This window comes from Aplidium turbinatum, chromosome 1 (assembly GCF_918807975.1).
Source record: "Aplidium turbinatum chromosome 1, kaAplTurb1.1, whole genome shotgun sequence".
Taxonomy (NCBI): Eukaryota; Metazoa; Chordata; class Ascidiacea; order Aplousobranchia; family Polyclinidae; genus Aplidium; species Aplidium turbinatum.
In genome coordinates, this window is record NC_137472.1 from 54,170,577 (window position 1) to 54,186,544 (window position 15,968).

Consider the following 15,968-nt stretch of genomic DNA (forward strand, 5'->3'; position numbering starts at 1 on the left):
CTTGGCTCAATTGCCAAATACCTTATGCCTCAACTTTGCACCGATGGATCACTTCCGGTGGTGTAACTATGCGGTTAGCAACAATTCATTCATTTACTATTTTATCTTTACTCAGATGAGCTGATCAGTTATCTAATATCAAAAGAACTTTCGTTTCCTGTCCTATTTGGAGTGTTTTTTTTTTGGATTCATCAAGGATTGTTTGGGAGTTTTTCAGTAGCCTACCATATCCGCATTTTCATCTTGTTTTTAACAACTAGGTTGAAAATGCATTTCATGCATGAAATAAACAAATATCATCAAATCAAGTGGTCATAAGTCTATTTTTCTTGACTTATCTGTTTTCATTACCAATGATGTATTGTGCTGATGAAGACGAAGCTGAAAACATTCGTGTGAAGCTTTTCAGTGGTCACAGTGGAGAAGTATGTTGCCGCAACAGTTGTAGTTTTATAAAAAAAATTGTGGTCTGTTTAGTTAAATAATAGCAGACTAATACTTATAAAAATAGGCTTTGATATTGTGTCAAGGATAGCTTAGTTGGTCAAGTATTAGTACGGTACCTGACTTTGCAAACACAGAAACTTCTACAGTATGATATCAAGCAGCGCTGGTTCAACTCTCGGGGTATGTGTTTAAGCAATACATTTCAAAGACAGTTCTTCATTCATCAACCCCTGGTGGGTAGAATAATTACAGACAACAGTTCAATAATCGGAAACTTAATTTTTAGCTTAACAAAATGTTTAGCTTTTTACAATTATTTGTACATTGCTATTTTAATTTAAAGTCTAAAAGGCTTACTGAGTGAACCTAGCCTATGTCAATTGACATTTTATGTTGCAAGATTTGTTTTGGCTTATCCAAAAGGTCTTGAAATGTTTTATGAATTTTCTTAACTTCAATAAAAACAAGCAAATAAAAGACTAAGATCCTCTTTCAAGGACAAGTTTACTTCATACCTTCAAGGCTGTGCAATAAGTTGCTCACAAATTCATCATCATAATTATGTATATAAAAATGTTGGTATTTCTTTCAAATAGCTCCACAGTGACAAAGGACAAATATATAATGTTAATATTTTGCCAAAGATTGACCAACCAAAAATCTGAATTACAAAAACATGGAGTGTGATAAGCAAAAACGGATTTAATGTTTGAGTTTAATGCACCATAAGTACCTACAATTACTTTACTGCTGCTTTGAAATTTTCTCTGTATTGCACAATGTGACTGGGTATCTTATGCTTTCAACATTGTTGATACAGTAGTAGTAGATTGGCCAGTACCTTTCTCCCGCCCTCCTTTCATTCAGCAACTATGCCCATTCAATTTGTTACACATTGGAAATGGTGTGTTGGAAGCAGGTGGCTTAGCTCATGGACTTAAAGTATCTACTTTTGATTATTTTTCAGGTTAATTCTTGTTCCCTATCGCCGGATTATCAGTTACTGGTCACTGGTTCTGATGATTCCAAGCTTATAATTTGGAATGTTTTAAAGCAGAGTGTTTTGTGTGAATTAGCTGGTCATACTGGTCCTGTAAATTGTTGCACATTTTCTCCAGATAACAAAAACATTGCAAGTGCGTCACATGATTGCACTGTAAGGTGGGTGAAGTGAAGCATTAATATTTTGTTTTTACCTCTTTAATTTGATTATATGATATAGACAGAGGTGGGCAGTAGCGCGCTACTTTTGTAGCGGCGCTACTAGCGGCGCTACTGTTTTGGTAAAAGTAGCGGTAGCGGCGCTACTTTTTAGTTGGATTAGCGGCTGCAGTAGCGGCGCTATTTTTATTCCAAAGTAGCGGTAGCGGGAGAGGCGCTACTTTTTTTCAGTCCCACTCCCGCTACCGCTACTTTTTAATTTAAATTGAAAAAAATGCTTGATTTTTTTGCAATACTGGCGTGGTCAAGCACCAAGCCTATAATCGGCTTGGTTGCAAAGTTTCGGTCTTTTCTAGCTGACGTCAATTTCTTCCGGGAATATCTCCGTGTGATGAAGCCTATCTGCCAGGCTTTAGACATTCTCTAGGGCGAGTCCAAGGCTTATGACGAAGTCTTGCTTCCAACCATTACAATTTGCGCGAAGAAGCTGACCAAGATCAGTGATCTTGTGACCTGTGAGGAGTTGAAAGTGAAAGTCCTTGAAGGGGTGAAGAAACGATTCAATAAGTGCTTCAACAACATGAAATGCGTTATGGCATCATGTCTTCATCCCTCCTTCAAGACATCGTGGCTACAACTACGTTTCCACGGATGATACTGACGCACTGCGAGAAAAAGTCAAGACAGATGCAATTCGACTGTTGCGGGAGACATCAAGCCAGGTTGATACCGAGAAGAGTGACACCAACACCAGTCATGACTCGAGAATGTATTTTTTGGAGTGTTTGCGCCATCCCGTGAAACGTCGGTGCAGAAGGAAGCAACAATAATTGTGGACGCCTTTTTTTCGGACAAGAGCAAGTCCTTGAGCTTTTCGAATGCCGAGTTAAAACATCTGTTCATTAAATACAACACCCCCATTCCTTCAAGTGCTGCGGTGGAGAGACTTTTCTCTGTTGGAAAAGATGTGCTTAAGCGAAAGTGCGGGTAGGACTTAGTGACTCTCATTTTGAAATGCTCGTATTTTTGAAAGATGCGTAACAATAAATTTCCCTTAGAATGTGTTTTCTATAACGACGTCAAAATGACAGCGTAAACGAATGATAACATTCGTTTTCAAGGTCATTTTTGCGTCACTAGAGACTTGAGTGTTTCCTAGTGTCATTTTAGACAAAAGTAGCGGAAGAAGTAGCGGTAGCGCGCGCTACTTTAGCCCGAGTAGCGGTAGCGGGTAGCGCGCTACTTTTGTAAATTGGTAGCGGGTAGCGGTAGCGCGCGCTACTTTGGCCAAAGTAGCGGTAGCGGGTAGCGCGCTACTTTAAAAGTAGCGGGTGCCCACCTCTGGATATAGATTTGTTTGTTTTATTTATATAAAAAACAATTTATTTTTAGGATATGGGAAACAGTTACAACTAACTGCTTAAAAGTTTTGAGTGGTAAGTAAATGTTTTTTAATGTTACAATTTACAAAATAAGTAATATTAAGTTTTTGTGAAAAGCTTGTCTATGAAATTGTATAAATCAATGTGCAGTAATACTGAATGCATTAACTAACAGTTGTCAGACTATTTAGCATGCAATGACGAAATTCAGCAAGTATCGGTACTGTCCAAGTTAGCAAATAAATTTTTCATTTAGCATGGGATTTGCTTGGTCATTGCTTGCTATACTTACTGAATTGTCTGACTTGTGACATGCCAAGTTTTGGCTTGTTCAGTTGTTACATACTTGCTTAATTCAATCATTTTCCAACTTCAGCCACTTGCTGAATTGTTGCTAGCTCAAGTTGTCTCACTTGCTCAACTGCCATTTGCTCAGTTTACAACTGCTGACTTGTAGAAGACTCATTAAGAACGAATATGTCATGCCACAATTGGACATTTCACACTGTTGTTAATTATATTTAAAAAAAAATAAACAATCACAACATCTCATTAAATGCAAAACTGTTTGGAAAGTTGACTGTGTGATTAATCGAATTTCTCAGTTGTTTACATTTTTGCAATTTTTATCTCAGATCATACCAAGAGTGTCGAAAGTGTGTGCTTTTCAAAAGATGGGTCTATGTTATGCTCAGCTTCATGGGATAGACTGTTGATTGTATGGGACACCAGGGTATGGTCTTGTTTCTAACTTTCTTTCTGATTGTTGTTAGTGCTTTTTAAAGATATTATTTCTCATATGTGTAATATCATCATAATGATATCTAGCAACATCATAATATCATAGGCACCGTGATATCCATAAAAAATAGTTATAAAAAGAATAAATATAGTTGATTGTGTTAATAATCATATTGATAATTTAATGTTTTATAGTGAATGATCATTTTATTATGGTTAAGGAGTCGAAAGCATTTCAATATTACTAGACATCTTCATTAACTGTAGTTATTTTGATATTGATAAGTGAACCCAATGCCAACATCGTAGTTAGTCGTGTGTGATGTCCTGGTACAAACACAAGGGACACCTGTGCTGGCATTTGACAAGGCAAAATTAAAGGAATAAAGGCTACAAGTGCACATTTCACATAACTAACATGACAATTAAGACAATGTAATGCATAAAGTTTTATTGACATAAAGTTTTAGAAGCATCATTTACTTTAAAAATTTAAAATCTAAAGATAATCATTTCAATGATGGCCATCAGTTTGAATTATCAAACCTACAAGTCCTACATGTTAATTTGTTTTCAAGACTAAATATTGCTTATCCATGCATTTCGATGTTACTTGTTAGCCTATTTTATCCCTTGCGTTGTGCAGACTTATGCAATACTACATAAGCTATCAGGCCACAAGGACTGCGTAAAAGCCTGTGCATTTTCTTTTATTGGAAGCTTACTTGGCAGTGGAAGTTGGGATGAATCTGTGAGAGTTTGGAAACTAAAACCTACTGTTGCAGGTACACAATGTATAAAGCTTTTTATTTAACCTTACAAAGTGCATTCTCAAGTCAAACTTTCAATATATACATATAATTGATTTTCAAAGTGCCATTTGTAGGCCTACTACTACTGTATTGTTATTTTTAGTACAACTATTGTACCACTATTCTATTGTTTTACTTATATACCTACTGTTTTCGAAAACTTTGGGCCATGAATATTTCTGTTGTTGTTTTAGATACTTCTAATCAGTCAAAGTGGTTGCTCCGTAGATATCATAAAGTGCCGAATAGCCAAGTTTACGTTGCTGTGATGAAAGGCCACAAAGGAAATATTCAAGCTATTGCATTTTCAAGAGCAGGTTTAATGGTAAGATTCGACCTCTGAAGCAGAGAACTAGTTAATGTGCGCACAAGCATGACTACACTAAACTTTAATGTTACTTTACTGCTACCACACCATAGCCTATCACACTACCTACAGCCCACCTTAAAGCCATAAGTTCCCATAACACCACATCCGTAAGGTACAAATGTATCTTTCTACAATAAATAATTGTGCAGCAACAACAACCATGTCTTGATAGTGCCGATAACTCATGATTATATCTTAATGTAATTGCAGGCATCAGGGTCATGGGATAGAAGTGTGTGCTTGTGGAATCCATTTCGTGTTGAACTAATAAAAAAATTTGATGGTCACACAGGCTGGGTGAAAGCTGTCAACTTCTCCACTAGCTCTGTCGAATTAGCCACTAGTGCGGATGATGACACTGTGAGTTTTTGCTGCTTCCTTATTCTATTTTAAAAGCTACTATTGCTGCTTTGAAATCTGTGTTACAGTGGTTAATTTGTGGTATTGACTGGAATTGGTTTATGCTTGCAATCCTTCCACGGGCCAATCGCTGACCTCTTTTGTTGGCTTCCACTGCAGTCAGATCATGAATTCTTCTGTCTGCTCATGGTTGGTCTCAAGTTCTAAACTATATTTTTGGTTAATATTTTTATATGTTTCAAACTTTATGTCTAATGCTTATTGAAATATTTTTTCTTATGTCTGTGTTTTGCTCTCTTTTAATATCTACACGTTTTTTTTTGTATTTTTCCAGATATTTTCTGCACTTTTCACAACTGAGTCATTTTTTTAACCACAAAGTCTCACGCTCAATTCTTTGCCAGATCCCAATAGTGATTGTGATCTTTTTAAGTGTTATTATTTGAGGAGGCCTGTGGAGCTTAGTGGTGTAGTAAAAGTTGCAAGAAATTGCCTGCATTGATACTGGCTGATTTTTGACGTCAAAACACCTGGATGACATCGAATCTGTGCTTGCAATTTTATAACTTACTTTTTGTGTCTATTTTCAGGTACGTCTGTGGAATGTTATGTCCGGAAAGTGTACCAAAGTATATCCGGTGAGAAACTGCGTGCTCAGTAATATTTTTCTCCTGCAAATTCTTTTTTGTGATTTTTTTTCATTGCTAGCATCAGATGAAATAGTTGTGCAGTACTTTTAAGTGTTTCACATATTTTCTAATTTCAAAACGCTGAAACTCTGATGTGGTTGACTTTTGAATAGAAATTGGACACCCAAAATTTCAGGTGAGACCCTGCCCTTGAGGTTCGAATCCCGTAATTCCGACTACTTTGGAAATTACTTGTCATTGAACAATTGACAAAATCGAGGCAATTACGCATGTCTTCCGATTCTATGTGCAATAAATTATTTTTCAAAGTGTTTTATTGCAATTTTTATCCAGGCTCAAACTGACATTGCCCAATCTTGCTTGTTCTCTTCATCTGGCAATCTCATTACTTCTGGAAGTGCCTTACAAACGTTATGATGTTCTTTCTAAGAAATTGACAAGTCATCAGAATCTAATAAACACCACAGAGTAGTTCAAGGCAAGGTCGTGTAGCCGGTGATTTCGGTGTCGCAGTTACAGTACAAGCGATTCCTGCCCATTCTTTTTTCTTGCACACAAGTGAAGTAATGCGTTGGATAAGCAAACGGAATTCCCCTATGTTCATTACGACTGGACAATGCATACGATACTACCACACGTCGCAATCCACAACAAAACTTGGACACGAAAATGTTGGACACGCGCATTGGATCTTCGTTGATAACACTGGAAATTGTATTAAAGATGAATACATGGGTCGCCGCAGTTTCATTACATTGCTTCAGCAAGACCCTTGTATTGTGAGCCGAGGTCGGCAGCAGTTGCCGAGTGGTTAGCGCGTTGGGCTCGCAGTCGAGAGCCTGCATGTTCGACTCCAGCCACCCGCACTTGCTGTTGTTTCTCTGGGCAAGAAACTTTACGATAATTGCCTCTACCCAGTGATCGATTTCGAGTAATGGGTAGTACTAAATTTCAGTAATAAGTAGAGTAGACAACCGGAAACAGACATTGCCGTCGGCTGCAGCGTGGGTCAGGTGTACGTCGGAAGGCGTACACCGATGCATAGCGCTCAAGTCCGCTTTCCCGCAATGCAGGGTAAAGATATGAAAAACAAAACAAACAAACAGTTTGAACAATTTTTGAAATTGTGTAGTCACGTATTCTTTTTTTAATTCCAAAAACTGAAATAGAAGACGAAGTTGGTTATGTGAATGTTTTTCTCTTTTCCAAAATGCTGTGCTGTTAATATGAATAATACAAAGTATCTTTATGTCAGTCTCTGATAGGTAGCTTATTTTAAATAAAGCTGTGGCCCCCAGTCTTAGTACAAAGGTGAAAATCTTAGCTTTATCACAAACCTTCCAAAGCAGAATAAGGCTACGCAAAATAACAATATATGAATACTGAATATTATCTTTTGAACCTTTTGCATTTTCATTCTTTAGTTGTCAAAATTTTTATACTGTTGTAGTTGTTGCCTTTTTTAGAAAATGTTGATGGTGTTATAACTTTTCTAGTTTTGCATTTGTATGTAGGCATACGTCATCATCTAAACTGTGCGTTTGATAGTATCTGTAAGACTGTAATGTAGGGTCTTTAGGTCTACATGCCCTGTTTTGTTAATTAATGTTTCCGATAGCGCGTAAACGCACTACAATGACTACATAGCACTTAGTTTTCTTTGTGTAAAATGTCTATAACGCGCTAGTTTGACAGTTTTGACTAATTTTGTTTTGCAACAAACAATGTTGTTTAGCTTATTAGGTATCACTGTATTGCTTAAATTTTGAAGCATCGTTTTCTTATCAGATTATCAGTTATACCTTTTACTGTGATTCTCTTAGATGTTAAGAAACTCCTTGTTTTCTTTTCTGTGATCATGTTACACATATGCTTTAGCTTAAATTAGCTACCTTTTATACGTAGGCCGATTGCATTCTCGTCCTAGCCTGACCTGTGATGTCTTTACTTCTGTTTTGTTGCAGTAAATGCGAAGATTTCTAGCATTTACAATATAAAAATTACTCTACAGATAACAAGGTGTAGTGATTAGTAAACAAATTTAACATTTCAACTTATAGGTATCTCTACACGCTTTATTTCATAGCATAAATTAGATATCCGTTTAAAAAGCAGGTAATTTTACAAAGATCTTCTATTTTTGCACAATTACACTAAGTTTATTTCGATAATTCATGCAGCTTTTTGCACACTTACGTATAGACCTACGTTTTATATTGCTTCGATCAATAGTAATTACTTTGCAGTAATAAATGCTTTGATAATGGAGGAAATGTGTTTAATTTAAAACTGTTCAACAAAAATTGTATAAGTTTATTAACAGTGTTAAAATTGGGTTAGGTTACAAGTTTTTTGACAGCGCTACTACTACGTATGTTTTAAGTGCGTAATTAACATAAGCGGAGTACAGTGATCCGTTTTGAAGATATACACAACTCAGTAGCTAAATTATATCTTTTCTTTCATTGGTTCGATAACTTCATTCCAGAATTGCAACCGCTCTTTGGCTAAATCCTTTTTGGTAGAGCATGGTTGTTGAACTGACAAATACTGTTGGTCATCCTCAGAAAACAAAGGCCACTTTGTCCATACAGCTGAACCTTCATTTGGATTCCTAAGCAAAAATATACATACCCATGAACAGCTTACGACATAGCCCACCACTCTATCAAATTGTAGAAAGCCTAATTAAGTCTAAACTTTGCAGTTCAAACTTGTAGATAACTACGTTTATTGCCATCAAAGGTGTGCTATTTTTCACGCAGTTACAACGTTTGTAGCCTATTCTGAACATTAACCTATAGTTAGAGTGACCAATTCAGAGGTGGATACTCAGACAGAAAAATCCATTATTTTTACATTGAATCAACGTGTGCAGACGTTGTGTCAGGGTAAAAATGACGAATTTTGCTCTCGAGGTACATCACCAACCAGGAGTGGATTCAGCAAGTTGCTTTAGGGAGTGGGAGATTTCAAGAAAACACAATGACGTGTAGATCATCCGACCTTGCAAATACACCGTAAAATGATGTTTGGAAGGAGATTAACCTACCGTCTCACTGATCCGCTACTGTTAGGCCTACCTACCACGATAGCTAGCATGGCATTCTTACCCGGTTTTAGCAAAGTTGGTCAGATACGTCATCCATTCTTTGGTGACAAGTTTTTCGTCTTCGGTGAACTTCACGTCCAGTGATATCTTCCCTTCGTCCAAAGGAAGACCGAACGTGAAGTAGATGTCATCCCCATGATCACACTCACAGAATGGGACTTTCATCATTTTCTCTTTCCCGTATTCCAAATCATAAAAACACTGCAAAGCCTGCGTCATCTGGTAAAGGTAGGTGGGATGATTGGTTTCTGCAACATCAAAATTACATTGTTTTTGTTTGCATCTGACGTAATCTGATGCTTGTGGTGGATAGACCACACGGTCGTGTGCCTAAATGTTACACAAATTATTTATTTTTTAACACACAACGACTTTTGAAATCAAAGTCAAAACAAAATAGTTGCATTTGAAACAAAATATGAAAAACCTGGTGAATAGACGAGCCTACACTCCTTTAAATGATATTTCCACAAATTTTGTTGTTGGCAAATAAACATTTAATAACTTAGTGTTAGCGTATTGTTGCTTACTTGCTTGATACTTTGCAGTTTCAATTGCAAGAAAGACGAACTGAATGTCTTCCATTATTCTTGCATAAACTTTGCTCCACTTATGCTTGTTGTCGTCGCCGATTCCATTTGAATATTTTTTCAACATTTGGTCATAAGTAGAATCAGGAAGATTTATCTGGTTCGCAAATAGATTGAAGCATATTTGCAAAGAATTTCTTTGGAATTTTAATCTAATTCAATAAAATATAAATTATTTTTGAGTCCTAAACTCTGAACCCAAGTAGGCTACACTAGGTTACGCTATGATTCAGATCATTAAAAATGAGCTACAAAAAGAAAAACAGAAACTTACAGAAAATTCGCAGGCCTACCGAGTTTGATATGAGCAACAGTAAAAAAATATTTGTTTTCATGAATGGAGCCGCTCAGTAGGTTAATTTAACAAAGCCTACTTCTCTTTTCTGATACAACATAGTCAATAGTCATTTTTGATAGGAAACGGTCATAGATTTATTGCAAAAGCGATAGCCTAGTAAATGATCTTCTCTTTCAAGACGAAAGGTTAGGCCTACTTGCTCTGTATATTGTCAAACCCAATCGGTGTGGGCTACTCTTCTGCAGTAACGAGTGCTGCGGATGTAGAAAACAGTTTTTGGAAAGGTAACAGACCTTTTTAAAAGCAAAAATTGTAGCCTAATCGAAATCAACAATAACAAAATCTGAGACGATGCTGTAAATAGTAAGCAAGGTAGCTTTGAAGTTGCCCTTAGAAAGTTTTGACAATTAGGCTAACGTAGCCTACTCTGCTGGTCCAAATAGCCTTAAACTTTAAGTTATTTTGGCAGCCGATTGTAGCATCGAATAGACAGCGATAGACACGTGTTTCGCCCATGAGGCTGGGCTCATCAGTATCGCACCGTATTCTTGCCACTTCACATTAGCCTTAAACTATTATTTATTCCAACCTTTTGAAAGTAGTCAAAGTTTTGTTGTATTGCGGTTTTGCATGCTTCCTCGCTAAGCCCATCAACGAAACCAGGTTGAAGCATAGACAAGAGGCCGCTGCATTCAGTGGTGTTGCAACCTACGATGAACGGCACAGGAGCCAGTTTTCCTTCACTTAGAAGTTTTTGTGGAGAATCAGGTAAAAATTTTCCATCGACACATGGTGCAAAGTATGACATTTTCTAGGAGTAGATTCGAAACAATTAGTAGCCTAATCTAAAACTATGTTTATTGTTAACAGTTTTTAATCGTGATAGTTTGATTGATGGATTGTGAGAATCTTTATCCTCGGAATGAGAAAGCTTCTTTGAGAGCTTAATCCTGGCAGTTTTGCCTTGGCATACTTGTAAAGGCTTTGAACCACTGCCGCAGGCCTGGTCACTGAGTTTGACAGAGTGAACTTTCCGACTGTTGAAGTGTAGTTGTCTGTGAATTATTCTATCCACTAGGTGTCGCTGAATGGAGAGCTGTCATTGATATGCGTTGCTCAAGCGCACATCCCGAGAATTGAACCAGCACCACTTGATCTTCAAATTTCGTCGTTCGTGAAGTCATCAGGTGCTTAACCAACTGAGAGATTGCGCGAATAAACAAAGTTTTCTTAACAATACTATTATAGGCGTCATCTAAGGAACATTTAGCCTAGGTAGGCCTATAGGCTAACAGTTTCTGCTTGTCAAACCCACGGTTAATAGGCCAACTCGTTTATTAAGCCCAATTTGACTTGGTCCGCAACTATTGAATGTATTGGAGTGGCAGAGAATCACCCACTGCTAAGCCCAAAATCTTCCGGTTTCGAGGTGGTCTTAATAGGTGGAGACTACCTGTAAACCTACCTTATTTATAATTTCTTCTTGACCGATAAGAATGTCATTGAATGGAAGACTCTTCAACTTTGTCATCGCATCTGCATGATTGCTTTCTTTGATGCCTAATTCCTCTAACAAATCAGAAACAGCCGAGGTATTGTCCTTCAAAGTACCTTAACACAACAACAGTGAAAAATGACATTATCGGCAACACATGCAATTCCACAGTTACCGGTACCGTACCGTACTTAAAATGTATAAGTAATAAACCAAAAATAATAGATTAATTTCTTGCTTTCTTCCGGTGACTGTAGACTAGATTATCCCTATCACCGGAAGAAGGCAAGAAATTAGCATAATCTATAATTATTATAATGCCTGGTGAACAGCCCCATTCTGTATTAAACCAAAAATGATTCTTCCCTTATGTGTCATGCGCAGAGTTAAGTTACTGCAGTGCAAAAGATATCCGATTCATCTCGTTGGCTGGATTAATTTGTTTCGCGGAGGGTTTGTTGTTGTGTAAATGTCTACAAAAGGCATTTAAGGACTCACCGTAGCATTGCAATAAGGCCTACCCCTATGGGTTTACAATTACGAGTCAATTTAGTAACCCAAGTGTGTAAATTGTTGCGAGCAGCCTAAGAGTGTGAATTGGTTACCTGGAAAAGTTGACGTGCCACTGTGAGCGATAGCGCGATGAAATAAGCCACGTGAAAGTGGAGACATCATGTGAAAGCAGACCGACATACTTCCAGCACTTTTACCAAATATAGTTACGTTGTTGGGATTTCCTCCAAAGTTATTGATGTGTTCTTTCACCCACCTAGAGTGATTTGTAATTTTTGTAAAATCCAAGGAGTGCGTTCTCAGAATTTTCTATATCCGACTCGGTGGCTTAGTGGTTAGTGAGTTAGCCTCTGAATCGGTAGGCATGGGTTCGATGCCTTGTCGGGTCATACCAAAGACTTTTTAAAAAGCGGTACTGAATCTAATTCCTGCTTGGCATTGAGCAATGGAGTGGATTCGAGTAATAACGTACTCAGTTGCGCCTCTTTCGGCTGCATTGACACTGTCTGCATTGACGCTGTCTGCTTTGTAAAGCTCTGAGGAGTAACGTATTCTGCGATGGATACAGCGCTATATAAAAGCAAGCATTATTATTATCTTGCCAAAAGTAAATATTAATAACTTAGAATCTTGAAAAATAATGCGTAGTTGTCAGTGTTGTTCTTTTATAACAAGCAAGCATTTTTTTAAAACGAATAACAAAACGAATAAAATCAAACGAAAAAATCTAAACATTTGCGTTAAAGAAGTAGGCTAAAAAACAGATAAAAGTTAAAAGAAAATGATGTTGTAATGTTGCTGTAAATCAAGTACTAAAAATACAGTTACAAAAATATTGATATACCAAAATATACGCATAGGTGGTCGCAGAGTAGGCCTACTATAAGTTATCGTATTGCGCGCAAAATAAAACAATATTATTATTTTGAACAGTTTACCAACTGTAACTTACTTACTGCAAAGCCAAGACTTGATCTAACAATCCCATGTTTCCAGAATAATTGGGTTCATTTTCAGTGTTTAAGAATCCAAAAACTCCAACTCTGTAATTAGGAATAACTACCACCACGTCATGCAAGGCGCTCAGTAAGCGGCCGTTGTAAGAACCTAGAGAACCACTGGTAAACCCTCCTCCATAAATCCAAAACAACACCTAAAAAGAAATTGAATCAAGAGGTTGATGCTGTTTTCATCTGATGGCCAAATACACTTAACTGGTTTAGACCATTGATCATATTCTCATGATAAATTGAACGTAATATTTACGTTACTCTACGTTACTTTGAACGTGGTATTCACGTTACAATGATAGGATGGCGCAGCGGATAAGGCGCTTCCTCTCCAATCATGTAATTCTGGTTCGACTCTCAGTTCAAGCTGGCAGTGATGTACGCGCATACAAAAAATATTGACGCGTCAGCGTAAACGCAAACGTTCGAAAAACCACACGCCATATGCGTAAACGTAACTTGTAAAAAAGTTGGCGGCGTCAGCGTTAGCGTATACACTAGCGTAAACTAATTTTGTTTGCTAGGTGCCAAACATTCACGTATAAACCACTCGAAACAAACAAGTTTTATTTTGAATTTTCACGAAGAAACACAAGCATCTGAAAATGTTCATCTGACATTTTGCTGCGTGTTGGTTCCAATATGTCTTTGCCCATTGAAACCATTCTTTCAACTGCAGCGCTGGAAGGTATTGGCGTGTTGCAGCAAAAAAAAATACATCAAAAAGTATGCGTTGACGCTATGCGCTAAAAAACCGCGAAAAATTTACAGCGTAGCCTCAAGGGCAAACTATCAAAAAAAATGTGGCCGCAAGCGTTTGCGTAAACAAAAAGTCTACGCCGCAAGTCTGCGGCGTATACGTACATCTCTGCAAGCTGGTTATTGAAAAACACCGGCCATCTCCACCCTGGGTGTAATACGTTGGGTGGGCGTAGTTTCTGAAGGAAAGGCGGCCGAGAGAAAGGAACTGGCCATTCTACTTTTGTAAGAGCCGAAGACTTAGTATAATGAGAATCTTATCTTCTCATTCCCCGATGGACTTAACCTTTACCTTTTTATTCACGTTACTTTAAACGTAGTAGTCACGTTCAAAGTAACGTTATTTTTGTTTGTTTGTTTGTTTGTTTGTTTATCTTTATCCTGCATTGCGGAAAGCGGACTTGAGCGCTATGCATCGGTGTACGGCTTCCGACGTACACCTGACCCACGCTGCAGCCGACGGCAATGTCTGTTTCCGGTTGTCTACTCTATTTATGACTTAAATTTGGTACTACCCATTACTCGAAATCGATCACTGGGTAGAGGCAATTATCGTAAAGTTTCTTGCCCAGAGAAACAACAGCAAGTGCGGGTGGCTGGAGTCGAACATGCAGGCTCTCGACTGCAAGGCATTCACGTTACTTTGAACGTGGCATTCACGTTACTCCACATCTACAACATTACTTTTAAAGGGATAGTAAAGGAAAAACCTGACTTGGCGATTTTCCACGTTCTTTGTGTTTAACATGCTACCATAAAACGATTTTCAATAAAATTTTGCCCCATTGCGGTCTGACCATCATTGTGCGCGTGCTTTTGTCAGAGCTTTCAAAGCGAGATTGGGCCTGAGCAGCGAAGCGTGCGACTGTACAGTCTACGTAACAAAAGACTATCAATCAACCGATCACGCAATAATTGTTACTGCGGCGATTTGACTGTAGGCTATGTATGTATGTACATCAAAACAGCACATTTCAACATCAAAACAGCAGACAGTTTGCTCAAAACATCAGATGAGGTAACGTGGCTTTTGTTATTGCTGTCTTTTATTACGTATTCTCGAGCAGTGTAAGCACGTTTTGGTCATTTTGAAAAAAATGAAAATAAATGAAACACTGGACTTTGGGCCTTGCCAGCTCTATTGAAAACATTTTTTTTTTCGGTAATTGTTTTTGAAATGTATTCTTGAATGTTCAGTTTATTCATTTTAATGCTTAATTCCGGTTGGAAATTTTCATTTAGTATGCCTTTAACGTGGTGATTAGCAATTAGCATACTTTACTCTATAACGTTACTTTGAACGTGGTATTCACAATCCAACACATGTAAAATTTATATTTTTATTTAAAACCGCAACGAGAAGAGTTTAAGAACTCCTGATTTAATCTATAGAGTTTTTAATATATTTTTCTAATTGGTTAATTCAAGTCACCGGTAAGTTTGCTGATTTGGATGGATCCGTGGTGAAAACGCTCAAATATAGACAATCTTCATCCACATTTTCCAGTTCTACGTCAAGTTCAGTGCTGACAATAAAGTGGTTTTCAAACATTTTTTCCATTTTTATATCTTGTGGAGGGCTAGGGGGGTTCTTCCCACCATCACGTAACCCAGTCCATGGTTCTGGTCTATGAGAAAGAACAAGAGAAAGATAAAATACAATTAGGCTAGGCTGTTAAATTGGCCGAAGCAAATTTTCTTTGAATAAAATTAAACAACAAAAATTATATATATATATTTTTTATGACGGTTAGGAACTATTTTCGTGATTTAAAACAAACTCAATAAAAAAATAAAAATACTTAAATAAATATTAACCCAAAAAGGAATATATTTTTACAACACTTCATTTCGAAGTGATTATATTACGAACAGTTACATCCTATCAATGCAGCCAACTAAAAGCTTAGCCAAGAAAGTGCAGCAGTTCGCACACCAATAAATACGAATCAGCAACTTTTTACAGTTAGGTCTACATGCGTTTTAGGCTAACCATCGCTTACTCTTGTCAACTGTCGTATAGGCCTACAGTAGGCCTACATGTTTAGCTACATAAATAGGCTGGTCTTTCCACAAATTTATAAGTTGTGTTTTGCTGAACACAGATACTAACTTGCATGGAGGCTCAAACCGCAATTCCCCGATTGGTGGTTTTGCAAACGGCAAGTTGGTATAGTTGTAAACTTGCTTTCCAACAGATTGTTTCAGTAGTTTCCGACCTTTCACTTTGCCAAGCTTTGTTGCAATCACAGGACAACTGTATGACAT

The 15,968-nt window shown here is 37.4% G+C and overlaps 2 protein-coding genes across 2 annotated transcripts; one reads left to right on the forward strand and one right to left on the reverse strand.

The window, feature by feature from the left end:
* The first annotated feature begins 268 nt into the window (after nt 1-268).
* LOC145771829 (uncharacterized) lies at nt 269-8,142 on the forward strand. The gene is made up of 9 exons (XM_082583564.1): nt 269-425; nt 1,415-1,608; nt 3,001-3,044; nt 3,626-3,723; nt 4,378-4,516; nt 4,738-4,868; nt 5,124-5,273; nt 5,864-5,911; nt 6,257-8,142. Exons 1-9 carry the CDS (start codon nt 354-356, stop codon nt 6,338-6,340), a joined length of 960 nt encoding a protein of 319 aa, XP_082439690.1. The 5' UTR covers nt 269-353; the 3' UTR covers nt 6,341-8,142.
* Nucleotides 7,985-15,968, reverse strand: LOC145767270 (cocaine esterase-like). The gene is made up of 9 exons (XM_082579064.1): nt 15,814-15,968; nt 15,133-15,328; nt 12,888-13,084; nt 12,024-12,187; nt 11,389-11,534; nt 10,513-10,734; nt 9,566-9,722; nt 9,037-9,283; nt 7,985-8,537 (listed from the first exon to the last, which is right to left on the reverse strand). Exons 1-9 carry the CDS (start codon nt 15,966-15,968, stop codon nt 8,372-8,374), a joined length of 1,650 nt encoding a protein of 549 aa, XP_082435190.1. The 3' UTR covers nt 7,985-8,371.

What these genes read in the sequence shown, in the direction of transcription:
- LOC145771829 (XM_082583564.1), top strand. Translation starts at nt 354, where the DNA reads ATGATGTATTGTGCTGATGAAGACGAAGCTGAAAACATTCGTGTGAAG. An exon ending in CTGCTTAAAAGTTTTGAGTG is followed by an intron (nt 3,045 to 3,625) that starts GTAAGTAAATGT and finishes TTTTTATCTCAG; the next exon opens with ATCATACCAAGAGTGTCGAA. An exon ending in TTTCAAGAGCAGGTTTAATG is followed by an intron (nt 4,869 to 5,123) that starts GTAAGATTCGAC and finishes ATGTAATTGCAG; the next exon opens with GCATCAGGGTCATGGGATAG.
- LOC145767270 (XM_082579064.1), bottom strand. Translation starts at nt 15,968, where the DNA reads ATGTCATACAGTTGTCCTGTGATTGCAACAAAGCTTGGCAAAGTGAAA. An exon ending in AACTGCAAAGTATCAAGCAA is followed by an intron (nt 9,284 to 9,565) that starts GTAAGCAACAAT and finishes TTGATGTTGCAG; the next exon opens with AAACCAATCATCCCACCTAC. An exon ending in ACCAACTTTGCTAAAACCGG is followed by an intron (nt 8,538 to 9,036) that starts GTAAGAATGCCA and finishes ATTTTTGCTTAG; the next exon opens with GAATCCAAATGAAGGTTCAG.